At 44.8% G+C, this 23,614-nt stretch overlaps 2 protein-coding genes across 13 annotated transcripts in view; one reads left to right on the forward strand and one right to left on the reverse strand.

The window, feature by feature from the left end:
- Znf569 (zinc finger protein 569) overlaps positions 1-6,345 on the reverse strand; it is a 28,660-nt gene extending 22,315 nt beyond the window's left edge. For 2 of the 8 annotated variants that reach the window (XM_076931369.1, XM_076931351.1), the window contains exons 1-3: positions 6,102-6,224; positions 4,248-4,431; positions 2,633-2,793 (exon numbers count right to left, since the gene is read on the reverse strand). The gene's annotated coding sequence lies outside the window, so the exon portion shown is untranslated. Of the gene's footprint in view, positions 1-2,632; positions 4,432-6,101 lie in introns of all 8 variants that reach the window. The other 6 variants (XM_076931359.1, XM_076931334.1, XM_076931340.1 and 3 more) reach the window with 5 other exon arrangements.
- Positions 6,208-21,163, forward strand: LOC143433690 (uncharacterized). Of its 5 annotated transcripts, none has more exons than XM_076931470.1 (5): positions 6,208-6,310; positions 9,884-9,958; positions 13,154-13,280; positions 15,357-15,452; positions 18,452-21,163. In XM_076931470.1, exons 2-5 carry the CDS (start codon positions 9,926-9,928, stop codon positions 19,786-19,788), a joined length of 1,593 nt encoding a protein of 530 aa, XP_076787585.1. In that variant the 5' UTR covers positions 6,208-6,310; positions 9,884-9,925; the 3' UTR covers positions 19,789-21,163. The 5 variants fall into 5 exon arrangements, with proteins under 5 accessions (XP_076787585.1, XP_076787590.1, XP_076787573.1 ...); XM_076931458.1 differs by lacking the exon at positions 6,208-6,310 and adding an exon at positions 7,596-7,743; XM_034497562.2 differs by lacking the exon at positions 6,208-6,310 and adding an exon at positions 8,720-9,385.
- The last annotated feature ends 2,451 nt before the right edge of the window (positions 21,164-23,614 follow it).

Here is a 23,614-nt window from a genome sequence, read left to right on the forward strand (position 1 = left end):
GGACAAAAATTGTCCTATCCATCTACAGGCAAAAAAAAAAAAATACTGTCCAAGAAAGGACATACAATGTGGAATAGTTGACAACTTAACTCTGCCAAGACAGAGTAAGGTAGTCCTTCATAGTTCCTGCTTCATTTGCGATCTGTCATATGATCCTGGGCCAGAAGACTGAAGACAGATGTTCTAACATTTTGAAGAATAGGGGACTGTCCATGTAGTCAGCTGTCATTACAATTTATTTAAGTTTTGTAAGTTATGTTTTGTGCTTCCTATATACTCAGGTAATATTTATTTCGTTCTTGGGTTTCTGACAGGATTGAAGACAGTCTCATAATCAAACTTAAGTTGTTTAGCATTGAGGAAGTTGATATTGATTTAAGAGGATGTTTTTCAGATGGTAATACAAGTTAAAATCAGAACATAATTTAAGAATAGAATTGTAAATTCTTTAGTTAGGATAGATGGTAGAGTACTTTATCTAATTGACAAATATGATCGACTGGATATTAATTGTAATTACATAATTACATAATTACCTTTGTAATTTACATAATTAACCTTTCAACAGTGAAAGACATAAAAAAAAACTTTCTCAAAGGAAAACTGAGGGAATTCATCAAGCATACTGTCCCTCAAGGAATGATAAAGTTGTCTGGTTGGTCATGGTGGTAATCAAATTAACTCATAAAAAGACAATTGCCTTTCATCTGCTCAAACAAAGAACAAAAATTTATCCTTAACTGATCTGTGCACCTTGCACAATCTATAATAACAGTACTAAAATTCTGGTTGTGAGATTCATATTTTACAGAATGTACAGCTTTGGCAAGATTCATCCTCGGAGATGCTAAACTGAACTACTATTCCAGCCCCCTGCTTCCTGATGCTGTTCAGAGACTTGCTTCCAGAACAGTTTCAGAAATTACTACTCATTCCAGATGATCTCATGTCATCCAACCTTTCAAACAGATCCAGTCAAAAATTCAATCAAGCCCCGAGCCTTCTAAAGCATACAGATAGTGGATAACATGTAAAGTTAGCTCTCTTAAGTCTAACCAATTTTTTTATTTTTCCTACTCCTCCCCAACCCTTTAAAGAATTTTCATTACCCCTATTCAGCAGGAAGAAGTTGTGGAGAGTTGTCATCCTGAGCCCTTGGGTTTGGGTTTGAGGCTGGAGAGATGTCACAGTGGTTAAAAGCATGTACTTTTGCAAAGGACCCAGGTTCAGTTCCCTGAACCTACAGGATGGCTTGGACACCTACCTCTGGCCCCTGCAGGCACTTACATACATAGTACACACAAAAACACACACATGGATAAACATAATGTTTGCTGTGCCGTGATGACACATACTTTTAATCCCAGCACTTGGGAGGCAGAGGCAGGTAGTCTGTAGAATCTGTTCTATAGAGTGAATTCCAAGACAGCCAGGGCTACTCGGAAAACCCTGTCTCTGGGAAGGAAGGGGGGGAACAGTTTATTTTTATTTATTTTATTTATGTGTATGAGTATTTTGTCTGCATGCGTGTCTGTGCATGTGCGTGCAGTATCCTTGCATCCTCTGGAACTAAAGTCATAGGCAGTTGCTAGCTGTGTAACAGCTGGGACCCCAACGTGGGTTCTCTGCAGAAGTGACAAGTGACCTTCCTCACTGAGCTACCTCTGCAGCCCAGATTGCCAGTTTTGAACTGAGCAAATCCCAGGAAATGAGACTAGGAAAGCGATGAAAAACAAAGAAGACTGCTGGAGCTGGGAAGGGGCTGGCGTAAGGGGACAAAATGAGAGTTTACACTTTCAGTTGTCAGGAGTCTTGGAAACAGAACAAATCTGGATGTGATGGAGACTTGCAGGTGACCAGTTTGAGGCTGGCCTGGGCTACATGGCAAGACTATTTCTCAAAAGAAAAAAGTGACAGATTGTCACTGTCATTTCTTCTGCTATTACTAACTGAAGTATCCTAAAGAAAACAATTCCCTCATTAATTTTTTTTGTTGTTGTTGGTTGTTTTGTTTTGTTTTGAGACAGGGTTTCTCTGTGTAGCCCTGGCTGTCCTGGAACTCACTCTGTAGACCAAGCTGGCTCTAAACTCACAGAGATCTTCCTGCCTCTGCCTTCCCAGTGCTGAGATTAAAGGTGTACACCACCACACCCTGCTACAAGATAAAGCATTTTCAAAAACCCACAATAAAAATATCAATTCATTTTAACTGAAGACTTCCTTGCCTCTCTTTCATGTTATTCCTGCTTGCTTCAAGTGCTGATGTGGTTTTGTGTTTGTTGTTTTTATTTCTCTTCAAAGCCTTAACACCTCTTTCCAGTCTCTCTGCTCAGACAGGCTGGGCTTCCTGCAGGCTAGTCACTATGAAGTTGAAGGAGTATGGAAAGAGTTTACAAGCTCTCACCAACACAGCTGCTTGGCTGCCTGTCTGTTGTCCCCCGTTAGTTAATTTCTGCTCCTCCCCGTCCTCCTCCCCCTCCTTCCCCTCTCCCCTATTAGCATGATCATCTCCCAAGGGAAGGCACTCTGCCCTCTGATCCTATGGAAGCTGACTATATGAGGACATACATTTATCTCTCTCCTTTCTGCTTAGTTCTGAGAATTTCATCCAGTATATTTTGATCACATTTACCTTTCTGGTGCATTCATATGTGTGTCAGGGTGTCTGGATTTATTAAGAGCTGTCTGGATTTGATCTCTTCAGTCTTTCTTCTCTCCTTGGCTCCATAATCCACCAAACTTGTTTTCCAAGACAATTCAATGGATCCTCTTTCTCAGTCTTCTGTGCCCTCTCTGTATAATGACACCGTTTTCATTACAACAGACTTGTTCCTTGTGTTGAGGGTAACACATTGACGTAGTTTCCTCCGACTGTTCTAGTCTATGTCAGCCATTTTTCTGATTCTCCACTACCCGACAGACGATGTCATATTAGAGTGACCCCCAGAGCGTCTTTTACCGCTCCCTTTTCTGTCTTAAGTGATCTCATTCATGCTTCTGTTTTCAGTATCATTTATGATGGTAATTACCCATCCCAGGTCTCCTGAACGTCACCCTTGTATATACAACTGCCAATGTGACATTTCAATCTGAACGAGCATATCATATCACACTGCACATACTATATCCCAAACCAGAATCTCATTTTCTCCTCCTCATTTTCACCTTTAATCCCAGCACTCGGGAAGCAGAGGCAGGCGATCTCTGAGTTCTAGGCCAGCCTGGTCTACAGAATGAGTTCTAGGACAGCCAAAGCTACACTGGGAAAGCCTGTCTCAAATAACAAACAAAATCAACCAAAAAAAGAATCAAATTATTAACTTACATTTGCAATATATGAATAAACACCATGCCATCTTGTTACAGTGTACCGCCTGTCACTTACTACTGCTGGTCCCGATCTCCAGAGTATTTCCCCTGACTATTCCAAGATTCTCCTAATTAGTCTTTCTGCTCCCTCCCTCACCCTGCCCCACGCCTTCTTCATTCCTTTTGCACAGATATATTATTAGTCACATGTTCAAAATACCTCCCATCTCACTCAAGGCTTCCTCTGCTCTCCCACACACACTGGCCTTCCCCCTCCTTGGCTGTTTCAGCCACTGCCAGTGTGTTCATCCGAACAGGCATGAAAACGTCAACACCCTGACAACTCCATTCTCCCTGTATGGAATAATCTTCCTCAGTTGTACACGTACCTCGATTGCATGTACCTCATCCCCTCTGTTCCTCAAGTCATCTATCCCTTCCTTTCTGTCTTCCCTGGCCCTCCCTCTGTCTACTTCCCATCTCTAATTCTAAATAGCCTCCTATTTTGACTTTTTTTTCCTAAGTATTTTTCAGCATCTGATATACTTCATGTTTACTGTGCCCTTCCCCCAGGCCTGAGCAGGCCTGCAAAGTCATTTACCACAATAGACCAAGCAACAGTGGGACCTAGGAGATGCGTTGCATTACCAGCCTTCTCACCTTGGAGCCTGCTACCTGAGCTAAGAAGAATGGACTGCCTGCTGAGCTAGCCTTGACACCTTCTGGCTGCTATCTCCTTGCCCAGCCCCTGGGCTGAACCGAGAAGAGACTCTGGGGGATGGGGCTTCCCCTTTATCTGTGAAAGCAAATTATTAAACTTGGAGCCTTGATCAGAGAACTTTGTCCTGGCTTCATCTCTTCCCGCCGGTTTCCCTATTCTCAGCCTCTCTTGCAGGTGAACCGGTTCAGCACTGTTGCTGCTGACGGCCACAGTTTACTTAACTTGGTTTATTATCTGGTCCTCGGCAATGTAAGCATCGTGATAGCTGGGGAGAGGGGGCTGCTTCTTTTGTTCGCCGCTATATCCCACGCACCGACAACTGACTGATATGCATCCCACATTCAACAAACATTGAGTTTATCAAAGGTTCCTCAGCGCAGGAAGAACTCTGAAAATCAAAGCTGAAAACAGAGCACCGCGTTAGAAAACAAATCACGAAGGAGATCTTTATTTAAATGCTTGGTTTTGGTAAGAAGGACTGCTGTTGTGCTATGAGGCCTTCGTAAACCCCAAAAAGACCACCAAGGAGCAGGAGCTGATGCAACCGCGCAGTCGCGTGAGGGTCTCGAGCTTGCGCTCCCTGCCAACCCTGGCAGAGCAGATAGGCGGAACCCTGAGCCTAGTCCTCCCCTCCCCCCAAGCATTTACACATCTCTTTGGGGGTCCATTATGGCCTTTAACATAATTGGCTGGTGCTGGGAGCCAAACCATAAACTTGACTTCTGTTTTCCTCCTGATTGGTGGTTGTTAGGAAGTGAAGTGTTAGGGGCAGGCTTACAACCTGGGGGTGCAGATTTGTTGGGGAATAACCTAGAATCTGGTGCGAGATGCAGGTTTAGTTGGGGGTGGGGTGGTAACCTGGAAACTGGTAGATACAGGTCTCCTTGGGGGATAGCCTGGAAACTGATGCTAGCTACCAGCCTGTTAGTTAACTTGAAGTTCAACCTTAGGTCAGGTTCTCTAAGATGGAGTCTGAACCCAAAAGATTTGGTCTCTCACTGCAACCTAAATTTTATTTTATAACTATAAAGGTAAAGGTTACTGTTACTTATAGTATTCATTGCTATCTAGGGTGCATCTCTATTCCAATATTACTGAAATATTAAAAGATATGTATTGATTATTTCAGTAATATTGTAGATGTTAGAATCTAGCACTGGGAACAATTGTTTAGATTTAGGGAGGCTTTTAAAAGGATATGCTTGTTAGCATATCAATTCCACTTCTAAAAGGCTACCCCCAGGAAGGGAGGAAACAAGGCAAGGTGGGAGGGAGGAAACAGGGTACATCACAGCACTTCCCAGCGGCTCTTCATGAACTTGGTTTATAACTTCAAGAGGTTGAAATCAGAAATTATTCAGAAGACAGATGCATATATGTGTGTGTGTTTAAATGGTATACATTTGTAATTGTTGATGTCAATATGTTAACCATATCAATTGTTAAGTAAGAGCCGTAAGTTACAGAACTGTATATATGATGTTACTCCTCTTTTAAGCCGCCATGCTCTTTATATGAGCACATAAACGCATGTGTACACACTCACGAGTGTGAAGAAGTAAATTTGCCAGGAGCTGCATGACTAGTAGAACTGAATAATTTTTAGTCTTTGGGTTTTTCTGTATCTTGCTATTTGAGGAGTGGAGTTAGGGCAGCAAGGCAAATGAATTTCGCCTGTCATGTGCACAGGACAGCTTGTCAATACACAAAAAATAGTCAAGTACTGGGGATACTGATGTTTCATATAAAAATATTTTCAATTATTATAAACGGTAAAGGTAGCACTCTGGTTCAAACGGGGTCTTCACACATCTCCACACAATCCTACCCACCTAACTTCCACCCATAGAGTTTTTCATTAATTCATTCATTCATTATCTCAGTCATCACATGCGCACCCATGTTCGTAAAGGCACATAAAGGAGGATGAGCAAATTACAGTCACATCACGGCCGTTGCAAACCGCGGGCATCCCGTCCTCCATCCACACCCGCGGCGGCTCTACAGGGCCCCGGCTCCCACCCAGCACAAAGAGTCCCGGCCTCCGGTCTCACGGCTTCCGGGGACTCACCGCCAAGCCCGGCCACCGGTCGCGATCCCACACCCCGACGCCGCCCAAGCCGCACAGCCCCGGGCTACAGCACGGTGCCGCAACGCTAGGGTTGAAGCTCCACAAACCTGGGTCCGTTAGACGCAGAGTAGCACTTCCCAGAGGGCCCCGCGGCTCGCCGGACGGGTCTGGCCTTCTGTGTGCGAGCCGGGAGAGTGGCCACGGCTCAAGTAAGGGCGCGGCGCTGCGGCAGGGGGATCGGCTTGGGCAAGGGCGGGTTTTGTAGCAGCAGCTTCCCCACGGCCTAGCATTCACAGCCTGGGGGTGCAACTTGCAACTGAGAAGAATCCGAAAGGATCCGCTGCTTTCTTGCTTTGAACTACATTTCCCAGAGCCCTTCGCGGCCCGAGACCTGTGCTCACCCAAATGAAAAACTGGACGTTGGCTCTGAGAATCTCAGGGTTAAGGAGTCTGAGCTAGGAAGGAAGCACGGCTGAGTTTGTTTAGTTCCCTTGGATCAGGGCTGTCTCCAGCGATTGTCTACCTCTTTATGATGGGAATGTGTCCCCATCATGTGTCCTCCGGAGTCACAAACTCTTGGTAGCGGGCAGAAGGAGGAGTTACATGAATACGTGTGTCTGAGAGAACTAGACTATAGGCTCAGGGTATGGAGTTTATGGTGTTAAGTAACCTTGAGGTTTAGTGACGTTTAAGACTGTGTGAATTTGCAACCACTTTTATGACCGTGGTTCTCAACAACGTTGCATTGCGAAAGTCCAGTTTTGTCAGAAACATGCTTTTGTCTATAGGAGTAGACTCCTTGTTCTATAGTGTTACTGGACTGATGACCTAGGATTGTACGCGATTGCTGGGCAATGTCTGCATACGAACTAGATCCTAAGGAAACAGAGCGATTTACTAGACCCTTGTACCAGTTAGCCGTTCTCTCTCCATCCTTCCCTGTGCTCCTCACAACGTTCATCATTTAATAATCCAATTACAAATGATATTGGGCGACTTTTCAGCTGCTTGCTAGACACTGCACATCTTTGAAAAACGTCTCTACAAAATCTTTACTCATTTTTAAAATTTGCCTTTGATTGTCCCATTAGCTGGAGTTTTTCATATATTTCAATTCTTAGCAGGAATTGGGGATGTAGCCAATGTTAGTTCTTTTAAGAAATCCGACCGCAGCTCAGAACAGACCACTCCAGACCACGCGGTTCCAAGGGGGAGGAGGTTTATTCAGGAGATAGGCAAAGGTGGGGAGAGGAAGGTGGAAGAGAGAAGAGAAGTAGAGACCGGCCATGACCACGTGGAGAGAGAGGAAGGTGGGGGAGGGGACAGAGAGGCAAGAGGGTAAGAGAGAGAGTAAGAGAGGAAGAGGAAGAGAGGAAGAGAGTAAGGAGGGGGCAAGCAGCCTCTTTTATAGTGGATCAGGCCTACCTGGCGGTTGCCAGGTAACTGTGGGGCGGAGCATACCTGGCTGTTGCCAGGTAACTGGGGAGGTGGAGTTTAGACAGAATACTAACAGCCAAGGCGATAGAGTGCTTGCTTTGTGTGCATAAGACCCTGGGATCCATCAAAACAAAATAATCACCACTTTGGAGGGGGACTTTATTAGATATATGTTTTACAAATACTTTTCATCCATGCTGTAGAAGTAAGTTGCCTTTTTATTTTCTTGATAATATTCTTTAATGAACAAGGTTTTTTTTTAGGGTTCATTTATTTCTACATGTATTTTGAGTACTTTGCCTGAAGTATGTGCGTGCAGTACATGGAGAAACCAGAAGGGGGCATCCGATTCCCAGAAACCGGAGTGGCCAGTGATTGTGATCTACTCCCTGAAAGTTCTAGGACTGAAACACAGGTCCTCTTTGGGAGAGCAACAAGTACTCTTGACTCCTAAGCCATCTCTCCAGCCCCTGCTTTAGATAGTATAGTGTACATAGTTTCTATATCATAGTGTTTAAGTAACATTATTTTATCTCACACAGAGTATAGAACTCTAAGCAATAGTTTGTTTCTCTTTCTCTTGACTAGTATTGTTGCTGTCAAATGTCTTGAATTTGCCATGGCTCGACATGTAGGCCAGACTGGCCTCAAGCTCAGAGAAATCGGCCCGCTTCTGTTTCATAGGCTCACCTCCACCTTTAACTTTTATTTTCTGTCAATCCCATCACCACAGGTAGCCTATACAGTGTTGGCTTCTAATCAGATACCACAGAGAAGAATTCCAGACACAAAAACATATCCGTTATTCCAGTCCTTCAACATTTGTCGTACTATTGCATCCTCCACAAATCTGTTTCTATCACAGCACATTTAAACATCATGAATATCATACTGTGAACACAATCACACACACACACACACACAATTCCAGAAATGGTTGCCTCACCCAGCACATCATGTTTTCCACAGTTACGATCAGAGAAATGTGTATGCACATACACTCTCAAAGACTAAGAGAGTTAGGTATTGTTCTCAAAATCGTGAAATTTTTCCTGAAGAAAAATGCTGTGCTTGAATGAACTACAGAGTCAGATGAAGACTATATGGGGGCAAAAATACGCACATGCATAAAAAGTAAAAATAATTAAACATATTTTCAGTTTAGTTTATTTTATGTGCATGGGTGTTCTGCTTGCGTGTGTGGTCTGCATACACGTAGTTTGGCGGTAAGAGACATTAGGACTGAGACTTGTCAGTCACGCTGAACTCCAGGGTGCTACGATCCCTTCTGTCCAGACTACATTTCCCAATGGCCCCAGCGGGAGCTGGGCTGTCGCCCCTTTGTGTCCTCCGGGAACCCAGGCAACAGAGGAGCTTCTTTCCCGCCCCCCTCCTATCCGGAGGCTAGATTTCAACTTAACCGCAGCGGGTGTGGCAGCCCGGGTGGAGCAGATTCCAGAGCCTTAAGGGAAGAAGCAAGATCTTCCCGCAGTTCGGAGTGGGCTGGGGAGTGGCCAGCGTGTCTCCCGGACTCTCTGGTCGTCAGGCCCTCTGGGCATCCCTGGGAGTAAGACAGTGGTTGCAGTTCTGTGAGACTGTCACCCGATGTGCGAGTGAATCTATCCCCCCCTTTCCCCCTCTTTGTGACTAGAATGTGAGACCGTTAGTGATGCCAGCCTGTGGCACCAGAGTGTCTGAGACGTGGAGGTGTAGGAGAGGGTGAACATCTGACACCGTGTACATCCGTGGCCTTTCACTGTGGCGTGTGTGACCGTGGCTGGCAATGTCGTTTTTTGAGACTTTGAGTATGTGAGGGTCCTGAAACTGTCACCCAGTGTCTTTTCAAGGTAGCTGAGTGGTGATAGTATATTACTGAGTTTCTTTGAGTTTCTGAATTACTATTAGATTTATTTAATCTTGGTGACTTATTTATTTGAGGTGTATCTTTTCTTTTCTTTTTTTCTTTTTTTTTTTTTGGTTTTTCGAGACAAGGTTTCTCTGTGTAGCCCTGGCTGTCCTGGAACTCACTCTGTAGACCAGGCTGGCCTCGAACTCAGAAATCCACCTGCCTCTGCCTTTCAAGTGCTGGGATTAAAGGCGTGTGCCACCACTGCCTGGCGAGGTGTATCTTTACCTAAACAATCACACATCTCTTCATCTGCAAGCTCTGTAACTTCGCTGTCCAACTAATAAATTGGAAATGACTTAAGCATGGATTATATTGCATGCAAACAAATTGCTATGTTTACTTAAGGGAAGTTGCAGCAGGAGGAAGAAACATAAGATGGTAGGTAATGTGGATGCTGAGAGGAACCCTAGTTTGTCCTGTTCTTTTCCCATCTCAGTTGGCTGGGATCACCATTTCTTAGGAGGAGTTGAGAGGAAGAATGGCTGTTGGACTTCTTAAAACCGCGTGCCAGGTGAGCTGGTGTATTCTCTCTCCTTTAATTACCTTCCCACCTTTCAAAGCAAGCTGACATTCTTCCCTGCTGCTGACATGATTTGGGGTATCCACCGTGTAGCTTCCAAAAGTCCTCCGGTGGGATTCCTAACTCATTCAGGGTAGGTGAATGGTTTACAGGACTTTACATTCTCCAATCCCTGGCTGTCTCCCTTGATTTTTATCTTCATTTCTTTCGCTCTGTGTGAAAGTCATTCAGTCAGCTCACTGCCTTAAAAATTTTTAAACGTAATTTGTAAATTTCTGTCTTTTTGAAAAGATTTCCTTTTTTTCTTTTTTTCTTTCTTTTTTTTTTTTTTTTTTTTTTTTTTTTTTTTTGAGTCAGGGTTCCTCTGTGTAGCCCTGGCTGTCCTGGAACTCACTCTGTAGACCAGGCTGGCCTCAAACTCAGAAATCCACCTGCCTCTGCCTCCCAAGTACTGGGATTAAAGGCGTGCGCCACCAATGCCCAGCTTGAAAAGATTTTTTAAAAGTGTATGTGTGTTTATCTGTGTGAGCCATGTGACCTGACTGCCGGGAACTGAATTTGAATTCTCTGAAACAACACAGCAACGTTCTGAACTATGAGCCACCTCCCCAGGCCTATATACACGTGTGGTGCATGCTCTCACACATACTATGCCCTCTTCCCGGCATGCTATTCACCTTATTTAAGGTAAAGGCTAGCGTAATTCTAGATACTTGGCAGACATCATTCATGCAGGAACAAATTTTAAGAACCCAGTAACACCGAGAACCACAGACTTAGTTCTGGGCCCCTTCCTCCTTTATTTATCCTGGCTGCTTTAGTAATCTCATCTTGTCTCAGGGCTTAAAACACTCTCTGTGCATCTAAACCTTTTTTTACCTCTATTGGATACAGGGTCCTACTGTGTAGACCATGTAGGCCTTGAATTCACGAAGTACCACCTGCCGCTGTCTCCCGAGTGCTGGCGTTAAAGGTGCACATCACCCCACCCAGCTAGCTCTCATCCCTGAACTTGACTTTCATCTCTAACTGCTAACTGAAAATGTTCATGTTGTGACGGAATAGCTATCTCAGATGCAAACGTTGTCTTCCACTCGAGTGAAATTGCAGAGTGGGAGGTAATGTGATCTGATGCTCACCTGAGTAGGATCTCTCTCACTGAGAATAAGCTGAGAGTCAAGGGTAGAACAGGCCAGTAAACAAGGAAACTAAGGAGTTCATACAGACGTCCTTATCTCCATTGCTCATGGTGGTCCTGTCCCATAAGGGAGCTTAGTCTGTTCTACCTGCAAACAAAGCCAGAATCAGACTACTTTCCACTAAGGACATGGCTTCTTTACCATTTTGAACTGTCATCTCCCATGGGTGGTGTGGCTGTAGTCTCCTAACTCGGCTCTCGGCTTCATCCCCTCTCTTGACTGTGTTAGGCTTCTTAAACTTGAAATTCTCTTGCCATCTACCATGCCCGGCTGCCTGCAACATTTTCATCACGGTTGGTTGACTCTATGTGTGGAGAGGCTAAGTACATTATCGTCATTTGTTAGGGGACAAATTAATTGTGAATTTGGGATTTAAGCTTTTTTAAAAATGCAGCACTGGCAATCAAACCCTGGGCCTTGGGCACGGGAGGCAAGCACTCTGGCCACTGAGCTGCCTACAGCCAACCTTGTGGTTGGTTTTTGTTGATCATATAGGCCAGCAAGAGGGTGAGGGACAGAGGGATTGCTCTTGCAGAGGTTTCCAGTCCCCATCAGGCAGCTCACAACTGCCAGTACTCCAGCTCCAGGGGATTTCTGCCGCCCCCTTCTGGCCTTCATAGGTACCTGCACTCATGACCACACAGGCACACAGACACAATTAAAAATAAATCTTAAAAAAGGAATGGAAAAGTCTGTGTGGCTTATTGTTGTTGTTGTTGTTGTTTTGGGTTTTTCACATAAAGAAACCTGGAGTGCAACTGAATCATAACTCAGCTCCAGATCTTTAAGGACTCTGCCCTGCCCCCTGGAGGCAGAAGCAAAATTAGGAACGAAGCTTCCATTTCTGTACACAAAAGCGATTGGCTCTGTCCAGTCTATGCACAATTTTCACAGCTGTGCCAAGTAACAGTGGGCCATTCCCTTCCCCTTGAGCATCTTAAAATGTTCAACCATTCATTCATTCATTCATTCATTCAAATTGCCCAGTGAGTATCTGAATCCCTCGAGTGCCTGGACTTTTGTACCACTGGGGACACAACAGGGACGAAGCAAACGCACTGTCCTTGTGGTGTTACATTTCAGTCCCTGGGGAAAGGGACAGGCCATAAATGAAGCAAACAGAAGGCTGTAAATGGAGTTCTGTTGATGGAGTATCTGGCTAGTGTGCATGAAACCCTGAGTCTGAACCCCAGGACCTCATAAACTAGGTGTGAGAGTTCACACGTGTAATCCTAGCACTTGAGAGGTGGAGGCAGGAGAATCAAGATCTCCAGGTCATCTCCAGGGACACAGAGAATGTGGGGCCAGCCTGGGATACATGAAACCCTGTCTCAAAAAAATAAAATAAAATACATGGCTGAGGATATAGTCACCGATAGGGCCCTTGCTTAGCACGTGCAAAGGCCTGGGCTCAAACCTCGACATGCCCGCCTCTGGTTTGAGACTTGAGAGATATCTCAGTGGTTAAGAGCACTTACTGGACTTGCAGAGCACTGGTGTTTGGTTCTTGGCACCCACGTGGTGGCTCAGAACCATCTGGGACTCTAGTCCCACGATATCAAACAACTTTTTCTGGCCTCTGAGGGTTCTACATGCACATGGTGTGCAGACATGTATGCAAGCAAAACATTCCCACACGTAAAACATACATACATATTTACATACATACATATGTACATTTGTCATAAATACACATATACAGACAGACAGACAGACAGACAGACAGACAGACAGACAGCAAGGATAGCTAGGCCGGTAGGGAATTGAGGTAGGAGCACTGTTCAGAATGATCTGAGAAATACAGAGGCCCTGAGAGGGAACATGGCTGATGCATTTGGGGATGTGGTATCAGGGAGTGCCCTCATTGGATATTCCTAATTGAATAGAAGAATGGTTGGTGAAGCTGAAGCTTGAATAGTGAAGTATTCTGTGCCTGGTGCTGAGTTGGTGGGTAAGCTTGGTATTTCCTTTCTTTCTTTCACTTCAGGAGCTGGTGACCTTCAGAGATGTGGCAATAGACTTCTCCCAAGAGGAATGGGATTGCCTGACTTCTTCTCAAAGGCATTTGTACAGTCGTGTCATGTTGGAGAACTACAGAATCTTGGTGTCTCTGGGTGAGTGTGCTGGCTAGTTTTATGTCAACTTGACACAAGCTAAAGTCATCTGAGAGGAGGGAACTTCAGTTAAGAATAAGATTGGGCTGCAGGCAAACCTGCAGGATATTTTCTTAATTAGTGACTGATGGGGGAGGGCCCAGCCCATTATGGGTGGTGCTATCCTTGGGCTGATGGTCCTGGGTCCTGTAAGAAAGCAGGCTGAGAAAGCCATGGGGAGCAAGCCAGTAAGCAGCAGCCCTCCATGGCCTCTGCATCAGCTCCTGCTTCCAGGTTCTCACCCTGTTTGAGCTCCTGTCCTGACTTCTTTCAGGATGGACTACAATGTGGAAGTGTGAGCCAAATAAACTTTTTTCTCCCTGTCTCCTATTGCTGTGAAGAAACACCATGACCACAGTAACACTTATAAAGGAAAGCATTTATTTAGGTCTGGCTTACAGTTTCAGAGGTCCAGTCCATTGACATCATGGTGGCACACAGGCAGACATGGTGCTGGAGAAGTTGAGAGTTCTATAGCTGGACCCACAGGTGGTAGGAAAGAAGAGACACACTGGCCTGGCTTGAGCTTTTGAAACCCCAAAACCCATCCCCAGGGATACACTTCCTCCCATAAAGCCGCACTTCCTAATGCCTCTCAAGTAGCGCCACTCCCAGATGAATAAGCACTCACATACATGAGCCTTTGGGGGCCATTCTTATTCAAACCACTACACTTACCAAGTTGCCTTGGTCATGGTGCTTCATCACAACAATAGTACCCCTAACTAAGACAGTAAGGATATCTTCCCCTTATAAAATGGGACTTTTATTCATGAGGGACTTCGTGACTGTCACTGTGAATATTTTGGTAGCATTGGCATAGTTTGGGTGAGTGTGTGCCATCATGCAGAATCATGGCATTGGGCATAGATAGGCCTATCATTGGCCTTTGCCAAATGTTTCATATTCTCTGGTGGTGGTTGTTGTTTTAATGGTTTTGAATAGGAGCAGTTTCTACACATTTACTGTGTATCAGCACAAGTTCATGGCAGTCAGAAGACAGTCCCTAGGAGTCAGATCTCTCTACGATATGTGTCCTGCTTTTTCAGCAAGTGCCTTAACTTGTAGCTCATCTCACTAGCCCTACCTTTTTAAAATATTTATTTATTTATATATGTGAGTGCACTGTTACTCTCTTCAGACACACCACAAGAGGACATCAGATCCCGTTACAGATGGTTATGAACCACCATATGGTTGCTGGGAATTGAACTCAAGACCTCTAGGGTGAGCAGCCAGTGTTCTTAACTGCTGAGCCATCTCTCCAGCCCCAGCCCTACCTTTTTTGAGACAGGATGTCTCATTGAACCTGGACCTCACTGATTTCCTGGGCTTACTGGCCAGTGAGCTTCAAGGGTCTGTTTGTCTCTGTCTCTCATAACTGTGATTATACAGGTGTGCACCCCCGTGCTTTTTACATGGGTACCTTTCTGACTAAGCCATTTCTTCGGCCCCGGATATTCTTTTATCACTAATTATTTTTCATATAATATATTTTGATTATGTTTTCCCCTCCCTCAGCTCCTTCCAGACTCTCCCATCTTCAATACCCAATCAACTTTATACTTTATCTCTTTTCAAAAAAAAAAATCAAGAAACTAAGAACAACAACAACAAGAGTCACAAAAGCAAAAATCAAACAAGCAAAAGATCAATAAGATGGGCTGGAGAGTTGGCTCAGTGATTAAGAGCACTGACAGCTCTTCCAGAGGTCCTGAGTTCAATTCTCAGCAACCACATGGTGGCTCACAACCATCTGTAATGGGGTCTGATGCCCTCTTCTGGTGTGTCTGAAGACAGCCACAATGTACTCACATATATTAACTAACTAACTAACTAACTAAATAAATAAATAAATAAATCTTTTTAAAAAATCAGTAAGACAAAAAAAGGCAAAAAGAAACAAAACTATATTTTGTAGTAAAAATTGCATTATTTTGTGTTGGCCAACTACCCCTGGGCACGGGGCCTGCCCTGCAGTGTGGTTGATACCAGACACCCTCAGTGTGACTAAGTCATTTCTTTTCACATTTACAGGCCTTTGCTTTTCTAAACCAAGTGTAATATTCCTGTTGGAACAAGGGAAAGAGCCATGGACAGTGAAGACAGAGCTGACAGACAATTTGTCCACAGGTGAGTGTAGAGGAAATAGAGGCAGCAACCTCTGATGTGACCAGTCGACCTGACTCAAGAGAACGTCTCTTTGTTCTTTTGTGTGTCCTGTTCCCAAATGTCTTGGGCCTGAAAGAAATTGGGGCTCTAGGCTACAATCCTCATGGACTCCTGACTCCTGTCTCTCTCACTCTCTAACCTTTCTTCCCAGGAACTCCTTTCATCCGTTGTCTGACTCCTGCTCCTTCTTAGGTCCATAATTCCCTTCTAGTTTTTAAATAGTCTTTTCCTGATTTGATGAACTCCAGTCCCACCCTAGAGTCAATGAAGATTCAAATCATGATTCTTACACATAGTGAAATTCTGGAAAAGTTGCTTAATCGCTTATTTTGTCATACCTAGAATAATTCTCTTGAAGTACCTTGAGCTTCGTATGGTGTGAACTCAGCGGCCATTCACTCCAATTAGTGTTGGTGGTGTATCTACAAATGCCTCGTCTTTCTCTGTCAAATCAGTCCATCCTCTTCTGTCCCTCTAATCAATACTTTGTCTATCAGCCCATCCTCTTCTGTCCCTGTAATCAATACCAACGTTACTAAGTTGCACTTCCCACACTGCTCCTACCTGTTTCCTCACTCCAAGGTACCACACGTGTGTTACACATGTGTACAGATTACCACACGGTTGGTAGGCTAGAGCAGAGACGCTACAGAAGGCATGTGTGAAGAGAAAATGTGCCATAAGGGAAACCCAGAGAAAGGGCAGCAGACAGAGAGTTCTGGGTAGCGGGAAGATGCCAGTTTTAATGAAAGCTAAGGTAAGCAGCTAGTGAACATTTGAGGATCAACAGGGTAAAAGCTTAGGTTTGTGGTGTGGGAAGATTTGCAGATCGGCCTAGGAAACCCTGAGGAGAAACAAAGGACCTCTTTGTTGTAAATACCTCTCCCAACCCCATATCCCAAACTGCCTTAGCCAGGGTTATGTCCACATTCAGTTTTCTGAGAGGAAATTTTCATGGGTAACTGTTGTAGTAAATGATGCTGAATTAAACTTAGTGCATCATTATTAAAAGGCTCACTCATATAAATAACCATTATCACATATATGGAGTTTAGAAATTATTTTATTTTTGAATTGTGTGTATGTGTGTTACTTTTCTATTGCTGTGAAGAGACACACGATCAAGGTAACTTATAGATGGGAGAAACAGTTTATTGAGGCTTACAATCTCAAAGGGGAAGTCCATGACCATCGTGTGTGTGTGTGTGTGTGTGTGTGTGTGTGTGTGTACATGTGTACAAATGCTGGAGGAGGCCAGAGATGTTGCATCCCCTGGAGGTGGAGCAGTAGTAATCCTAGATACTTGGAATCAGTCGTGGATTCTCTGAAAGAACAGTAAGTGCTCGTAATCACTTGAGCCATCTCTCCATCCCATATATGAAGTTTAAATAGAACAAACGCCATTTAGTTACTTCTTAAGTTAAGAAACAGTGCTGGACGGAGAGAACCAACTCTAGCAAGTTACCGCCTAATGCCTAATGTCAAATGGCATGGCCTAGCACACTCAAACAAAATAAAATTTAAAATGTAATAAACTTCTTAAACAAGGTAAGAGAAAATTTTATCTGTTGATCATTCTGTAGAAATACAACTTATAACAAAGCAAAATGTAAAATAAGTAAATAGATCACCAATGCTGTGTTAGAACCTTGAGGACCTCTGTGTACAGATACATGACTGCCTGTCCACTCTCTTTTCTGCAGAACTTAGTACCTGCTGACATGCAATAACATTTCCTTGTTTATTTTTGTCTCTTCTAAGAAAATAAGATCAATGAAGGCAGGTGATCATTGTCTCCTGATACTGAAAGCATCCATAACAACATCTGATATAAGACACTTATTTTTCAATGAGTGTTCTTTGTAGCAGGATACTTATTCTGCTACATTGTATTCACAGTGGAGCTCAGTGATTAGGCAGTAGAAGAGAAGGTGGAGCTGGGAGAGAAAGAGAGGAAGGGGAGGGGAAAAAGAGAGGAAGGGGAGAGGAGAAAGAGAAGAAGGGGAGGGAAGAAAAAGAGGAAGGCGAGGGGAGAAATAAAGGAAGGGGAGGAGAAAAAGGAAGCTATCAGCCATCGAGAACCACCAATGGGTGAAAAGCTGTCCTGGGTAGCAACTTCTATCAAAAGGTTAGATATTGGCTAACAACTCTAATTGTGTGGGCATCTTGTTGGTTGAGCATTTCTAAATATATAAATCCTTTAGATAATCATTAAACTTTAAGTGTCTCATTTCTACCGGGTACCGTAAGGATGGCAGATATTGTCTGGAGTTCAGCCAAGCTTTGTGGGTACAGCATGGGGGATTGGCAGACCCATCCCCCACCCCCACGCTGGCATCTCGTGGGTGCCAGGGCCTGCACATCTAGCTAGCAGGAGCCCCAGTCAGAGCCAAGGAGCAGCGGGAACATGGTGGCTGCCTGGGAACAAGTGGGACTAGGTGCCATTCTCTAAATAACCCCCCTATAGTTCTTGAATAAAATGGTTATTATTTCAGTTTTACTTATAGCCAAGTCCAGTCACAGCCAGAGTCCTTTCTCACCTGTGACACCTCCTACTGGTTTCCATAAAGCTCTTTTTTAAAAAGATTTATTTATTTATTTAATGTATATGAACACACTATTCCTCTCTTCAGACACACCAGAAAAGGGCATCAGTTCCCATTACATATGGCTGTGAGGCACCATGTGGTTGCTGGGAATTGAACTTAGGGCCTCTGGAAGAGCAGTCATTGCTCCTAACTACTGAGCCATCTCTCCAGCCCCTTTCATAAAGCTCTAATCATTCCTCATGTGCTCTCATGGCCAACTTTCAGTTTATTTTATTATTCAGAGCTTTAAAAGTCAGTGTTCTGTTTGGTTTATTTGGTACTAGGTTTACATACTTCTATTCCCAGCTATACTCTCATGATCATGTTTTCTGGATACATAATAAAGAAGACACTTCTTATCATTACTTTTAGGCTGGGAGTCTGTCTATGAGACTGAAGAATTAATCCCAAAGCAGGAACTCGATGAAGAACAGTCATCTGGAAAGATAATCGAAGAACTTAGAAGTCTTGGCCTGGAGTATCCCAGTTCGGTGGGAGAATGGAGCTGGGGACAGCATTTCAAGAGGCAATATGGGAATTTAAAGGCTTGCCTCAAGGAAGAGAACATCAATTTTGAAGCTTTCATTGATAACAGATCTTGGGGAAGTTTCCACCAGAACACCTTGCTTCCTACAGGACAGACAAGCCCAGAAGAGGAGAAGGCATACAAAGAAGGCACACACCAGGAAAGCTTGAGCAAAAGCTCGAAGCCTCTTAAGCCCAAGAGCATCTGCACAAAGAGGAAACTTCTGAAATGCAACGGCTGTGAGAAGGTTTTTAGCCAGAGCTCATCCCTTACTCTCCATCAGAGAATCCACTCTGGAGAGAAACCCTATGCCTGCAGAGAGTGTGGGAAAGCCTTCAGCCAGAGATCGAATCTTGTCCAGCATCACAGGATTCACACTGGAGAAAAACCCTATGAGTGTAAGGAATGTGGGAAGGCCTTCAGCCAGAATGCACATCTAGTTCAGCACAGGCGAGTTCACACTGGAGAAAAGCCTTATGGGTGTAAGGTGTGCGGGAAGGCCTTCAGCCAGTTTGCTTACCTTGCTCAACACCAGAGAGTTCACACTGGAGAGAAGCCCTATGAGTGTATCGAATGTGGGAAAGCTTTTAGCAATAGGTCATCCATTGCTCAACACCAGAGAGTTCACACTGGAGAGAAACCTTATGAGTGTAGGGTCTGTGGGAAAGCATTTAGGCTTCGTGCATACCTTACTTTGCATCAGAGAATTCACACAGGGGAGAGACCCTATGAATGTAAGGAATGTGGGAAGGCCTTCAGCCAAAATTCCCATCTTGCTCAACATCAGAGAATTCATACCGGAGAAAAACCATATAAGTGCCAAGAATGTAGGAAGTCCTTCAGCCAGATTGCCTACCTCACTCAGCATCAGCGAGTTCACACTGGGGAGAAGCCCTACGAGTGTATTAAGTGTGGGAAGGCCTTTAGCAATGACTCTTCCCTCACTCAGCACCAGAGAGTTCACACTGGGGAGAAGCCCTATGAATGCAATGTTTGTGGGAAGGCTTTCAGTTACTGTGGATCCCTTGTCCAACACCAGAGAATTCACACAGGAGAAAGACCCTATGAATGTAAAGAATGCAAGAAAACCTTCAGGCAACACGCACATCTCGCTCATCACCAGAGAATTCACGTTGGGGAGTCACCCTTACCACCCAATCCCAGCAATCACCAAGTCCTATAAATCCCATCTCCTAAACAGTTCTGGAATTGATGTTCTTTTCTCTGTCTTTAATGTTGATTACTACTATACAGTTCTCATGGGTTTCCTAGTGTCTATTACTACTATCTTCAAAGCGATTTCCCATAATATGCACAAAATTATTTTACTTTGAAGTAGGATCTTGTATTGAACAAGCTGGCCTTAGACTCACATTTACAAAAGAGAAAACCCAGTGTTGGGCCATAGAAATGACAATACCTAAATCCTGGCAGCACTTAGCTCTCTGCGGGTACAGAAATAACAATTGAAAATACAGAGACACATTTTCATACGGTTTGAGGAAGGTCACCCCAACAAATGCAAAAGGGGAAAAAAGTATTTAAAAATAAGAAAATCTAGCCAGTGCTGTGGGTGTCTGGGTTGGTGCTTTTTCTCCATCTTTCTAACCTTTTATAGTAAAGAATAAATGGTACTTCCGTGGTGCTTGGTTTTATCAGTTGCTTCCTTGCTCCGGCCATGTCATGGCTATCCTCACGCCATTTCCTTCAGAAACAAAGCTCACATCACCTTCCAGGGGCAACTACTGTTGACAGCTGAAACTCGAGACTGTAACAGCAGCGGCAGAGTCATTGTAACAATCATGTTCAAGCTCCAACACTGCTCTGCCCCCACATCTCACCCCTCGCTGCCCACTCCCACCAGATCCCCCCCCACACACACACAAAAGGTGGTTCTCTCTCATTTGAGCATTCTGAGAGTTATTCAAGGTTGTCTCTGCTCTGTAATTCCTGCACTCTGTAATTCAGAGGCTAAAACAGAAGGATTGCCACAAGTCTGAGGGTAGTCTGGGTTACCTAGTGGACAAGCCAGTGTGGTATAGCAAGGTCCTCTGCTTTAAAGGACAAATGAGAAGGACGTGCTGCTCATTGTTCTGTTCTCTGCTTTCCCTCGGGATACCATCTAATCAAACCTGAAACTTGTACGATGGAGACAGGAAGTAACGCCAGGGCAGTCTTAGGAGCCGAATCTGCCACACTCAGGCTGTGAGGAGCTGCCCTCACATTCGCCATTGCAAGATGGCACTGACATCCGCTCGACCAACTGACAAACAGGTGGTTTGTGAGTGTGCTAGAATTTTTTTTTCATTCCTTGTGCACTGCCTCACCTGTGACACAATACCGGTCGACGGGCTACAGCCAACCGTTGGGTGCCACGTCCTAGGCGGGGAGCAGTTTCATATATAAGGGCTGGGATTTTGCCCCCTCGGGGTCCTCTTCATCTGTAAGCTTATGCTCTCCCTCTCAAGACACATAAAAGCTTTACTGCAGAAGGATCCTGTGTGTGCCGCGTCTTTCCTGCTGGCGGGAGGTTGCTCGGGACATCTGGTGCCGAAACCCGGGAATCTCGACCTCGTCATCATCAGCACCTCAGAGGACCCCTCGATTCAGAGGAGGATTCAGAACTGCAGGGAGGTACGTTCAGAGAGGTATGTCTGCCCCTGAAATTTGTGGCCTGATCTTCACTGTGATTTTCATGGTCCTTGTTCTAGTTGTTAAAAACTGTTTAGAAGATGAAAACTGTAAGGAAGCAGTAAGTGAAGGGCAGGTTACTCTCGAGGGAGTTCAGGACAGCATGTCAGAAACTGAACGGAGTGAGAGGTTGGGAGCGCGCAAGAAAAAGGACGTCCCAAAAAAGAAGGATAGGCACCCTCCTAAGACAGGAGAGATACCCCTGATGGAGTCCAGTATCCCTTGTAAGGAGAGAAAGGGTGGGCTCTACCCCTCTTTGGAGCTGGAGGCACTGACCCTCGACAGTTCGGAAAGCTCCAGTGATGATGACACCTCTGGTAAGGATACTCTTAACTCGGAGGAGGAGGCTGAGTTAGATGAAGAAGCAGCTAGATATGAGGCAGAGAGATATCACCCAGATGATAACAAAAAATATAAAAAATTACCTAGAATTCCTCCTCAAAAGACGGTGCCCTCTGCACCTCCGCCTTATGAGGTGCATCCTCCATCAGGTTACTCACTTGTACCAGAAAAGGTGAGGAGAAAGATCAGGACTGTATTCCCTGTTTTTGAAACAGAAAATGGAGGGCAAATTCATGCGCCAGTAGATTTCAACCAGCTTAAGGAACTGGCCGAATCTGTTCGCAAGTATGGGACCAATGCTAATTTTACCCTGGTACAGCTTGATAGACTCGCCAATTCAGCATTAACACCAGCCAATTGGCAAATGATTGCAAAAGCCGCCCTCCCTAATATGGGCCAATATATGGAATGGAAAGCACTGTGGTATGAGGCCGCACAAGCGCAAGCCCAGGTCAACACTATTGCCTTGACCCCGGAACAGAAAGATTGGACTTTAGACCTGTTAACAGGTCAAGGGGCTTATACTGCTGATCAAGCTAACTATCATTGGGGAGCCTATACCCAGGTCTCTGCCACGGCCATTAGGGCATGGAAGGCACTTTCCCGAAAAGGGGAAGCGAGTGGACAACTCACAAAGATAATTCAAAGACCCCAAGAATCCTTTTCAGATTTTGTGGCCAGAATGACAGAGGCAGCTGGGCGTATTTTCGGAGACGTAGGTCCAGTCGAGCCCCTAATCCAACAGATAATTTTTGAACAAGCCACTCAGGAGTGCTGAGCAGCCATTGCTCCACGTAAAAACAAGGGCTTATAAGATTGGCTTAGGGTCTGCCGAGAGCTCGGAGGGCCCCTTACTAATGCCGGGCTGGCGGCTGCTATTCTTCAATCACAGAGGCGCCCCCCGCCCCCATGAGACCCGGTCCAAAGGTCTGCTATAATTGTGGGAAGCCCGGTCATTTTACAAAAGATTGTACAAATTTGATTAGAAAGGTAGAGACTCCCACTCTTTGTGACAGATGCGGCAAGGGATATCATAAAGCTAGTGCATGCCGTTCAGTAAGAGATATTAGGGGCAGACTCCTCCCCCCACTGGATAATCAGTCAGACGAGATGCCAAAAAATGGGACATCAGGCCCCCGGTCCCAGGGCCCTCAAAGATATGGGAACCAACTAGTCAGAACCCAAGAAGCCAACAGAAAGAGAAATCAGGAAATAACCTAGGAAGACCCACAAGGGTGGATTTTCATGCCGCCTCCAACTTCTTACTAATGCCATAAATGAATATTCAGCCAATTCCGGTGGAGCCTATAACACCCTTGCTTCCCGGAATCATGGGCCTTATCCTCCGCCGAGGATCACTCACCCTGCAAGGTTTAATAGTGTACCCCGGGGCAGTGGATGGCCAGCATTCTCCTGAAATACAAGTCTTATGTTCTAGCCCTAGAGGAGTTTTTTCTATTACAAAGGGAGATCAAATAGCCCAGTTACTATTCCTCCCTGAGGTGGGAAGGGTCAATAGAATGGGAACAGAACAGATGGGCTCCTCAGGTAGTGATCTAGCTTACTTAATGATTCCCTTGAATGAAAGGCCTAAACTGCGTTTAAAAGTAAAAGTAAAAGATTTTGAGGGTATTCTAGATACCGGGGCTGATAAGAGTATCATCTCCTCACACTGGTGGCCCAAACCAAGGCCCACCATTGAGTCATCACATTCGTTACAAGGCCTAGGATATCAGTCTTGCCCCACCACCAGCTCCACAACCTTGACCTGGGAATCCCCCAAAGGACTGCAGGGAAAATTTATACCTTATGTTCTTCCTCTCCCCGTTAACCTCTGGGGAAGAGATGTCTTGCAGGGTATGGGTCTCACCCTGTCAAATGAACCTATTCTTACAAAACCATATTCGGCCCAGGCAAGAGACATGATGATTAAGATGGGCTACAGGGAAGGAAAAGGACTGGTAAAGTTGGAACAG

The sequence above is a fragment of the Arvicanthis niloticus genome, chromosome 1, assembly GCF_011762505.2.
Source record: "Arvicanthis niloticus isolate mArvNil1 chromosome 1, mArvNil1.pat.X, whole genome shotgun sequence".
Classification (NCBI taxonomy): domain Eukaryota; kingdom Metazoa; phylum Chordata; class Mammalia; order Rodentia; family Muridae; genus Arvicanthis; species Arvicanthis niloticus.

What these genes read in the sequence shown, in the direction of transcription:
- LOC143433690 (XM_076931470.1), top strand. Translation starts at nt 9,926, where the DNA reads ATGGCTGTTGGACTTCTTAAAACCGCGTGCCAG. An exon ending in TTCTTAAAACCGCGTGCCAG is followed by an intron (nt 9,959 to 13,153) that starts GTGAGCTGGTGT and finishes CTTTCACTTCAG; the next exon opens with GAGCTGGTGACCTTCAGAGA. An exon ending in GACAGACAATTTGTCCACAG is followed by an intron (nt 15,453 to 18,451) that starts GTGAGTGTAGAG and finishes CATTACTTTTAG; the next exon opens with GCTGGGAGTCTGTCTATGAG.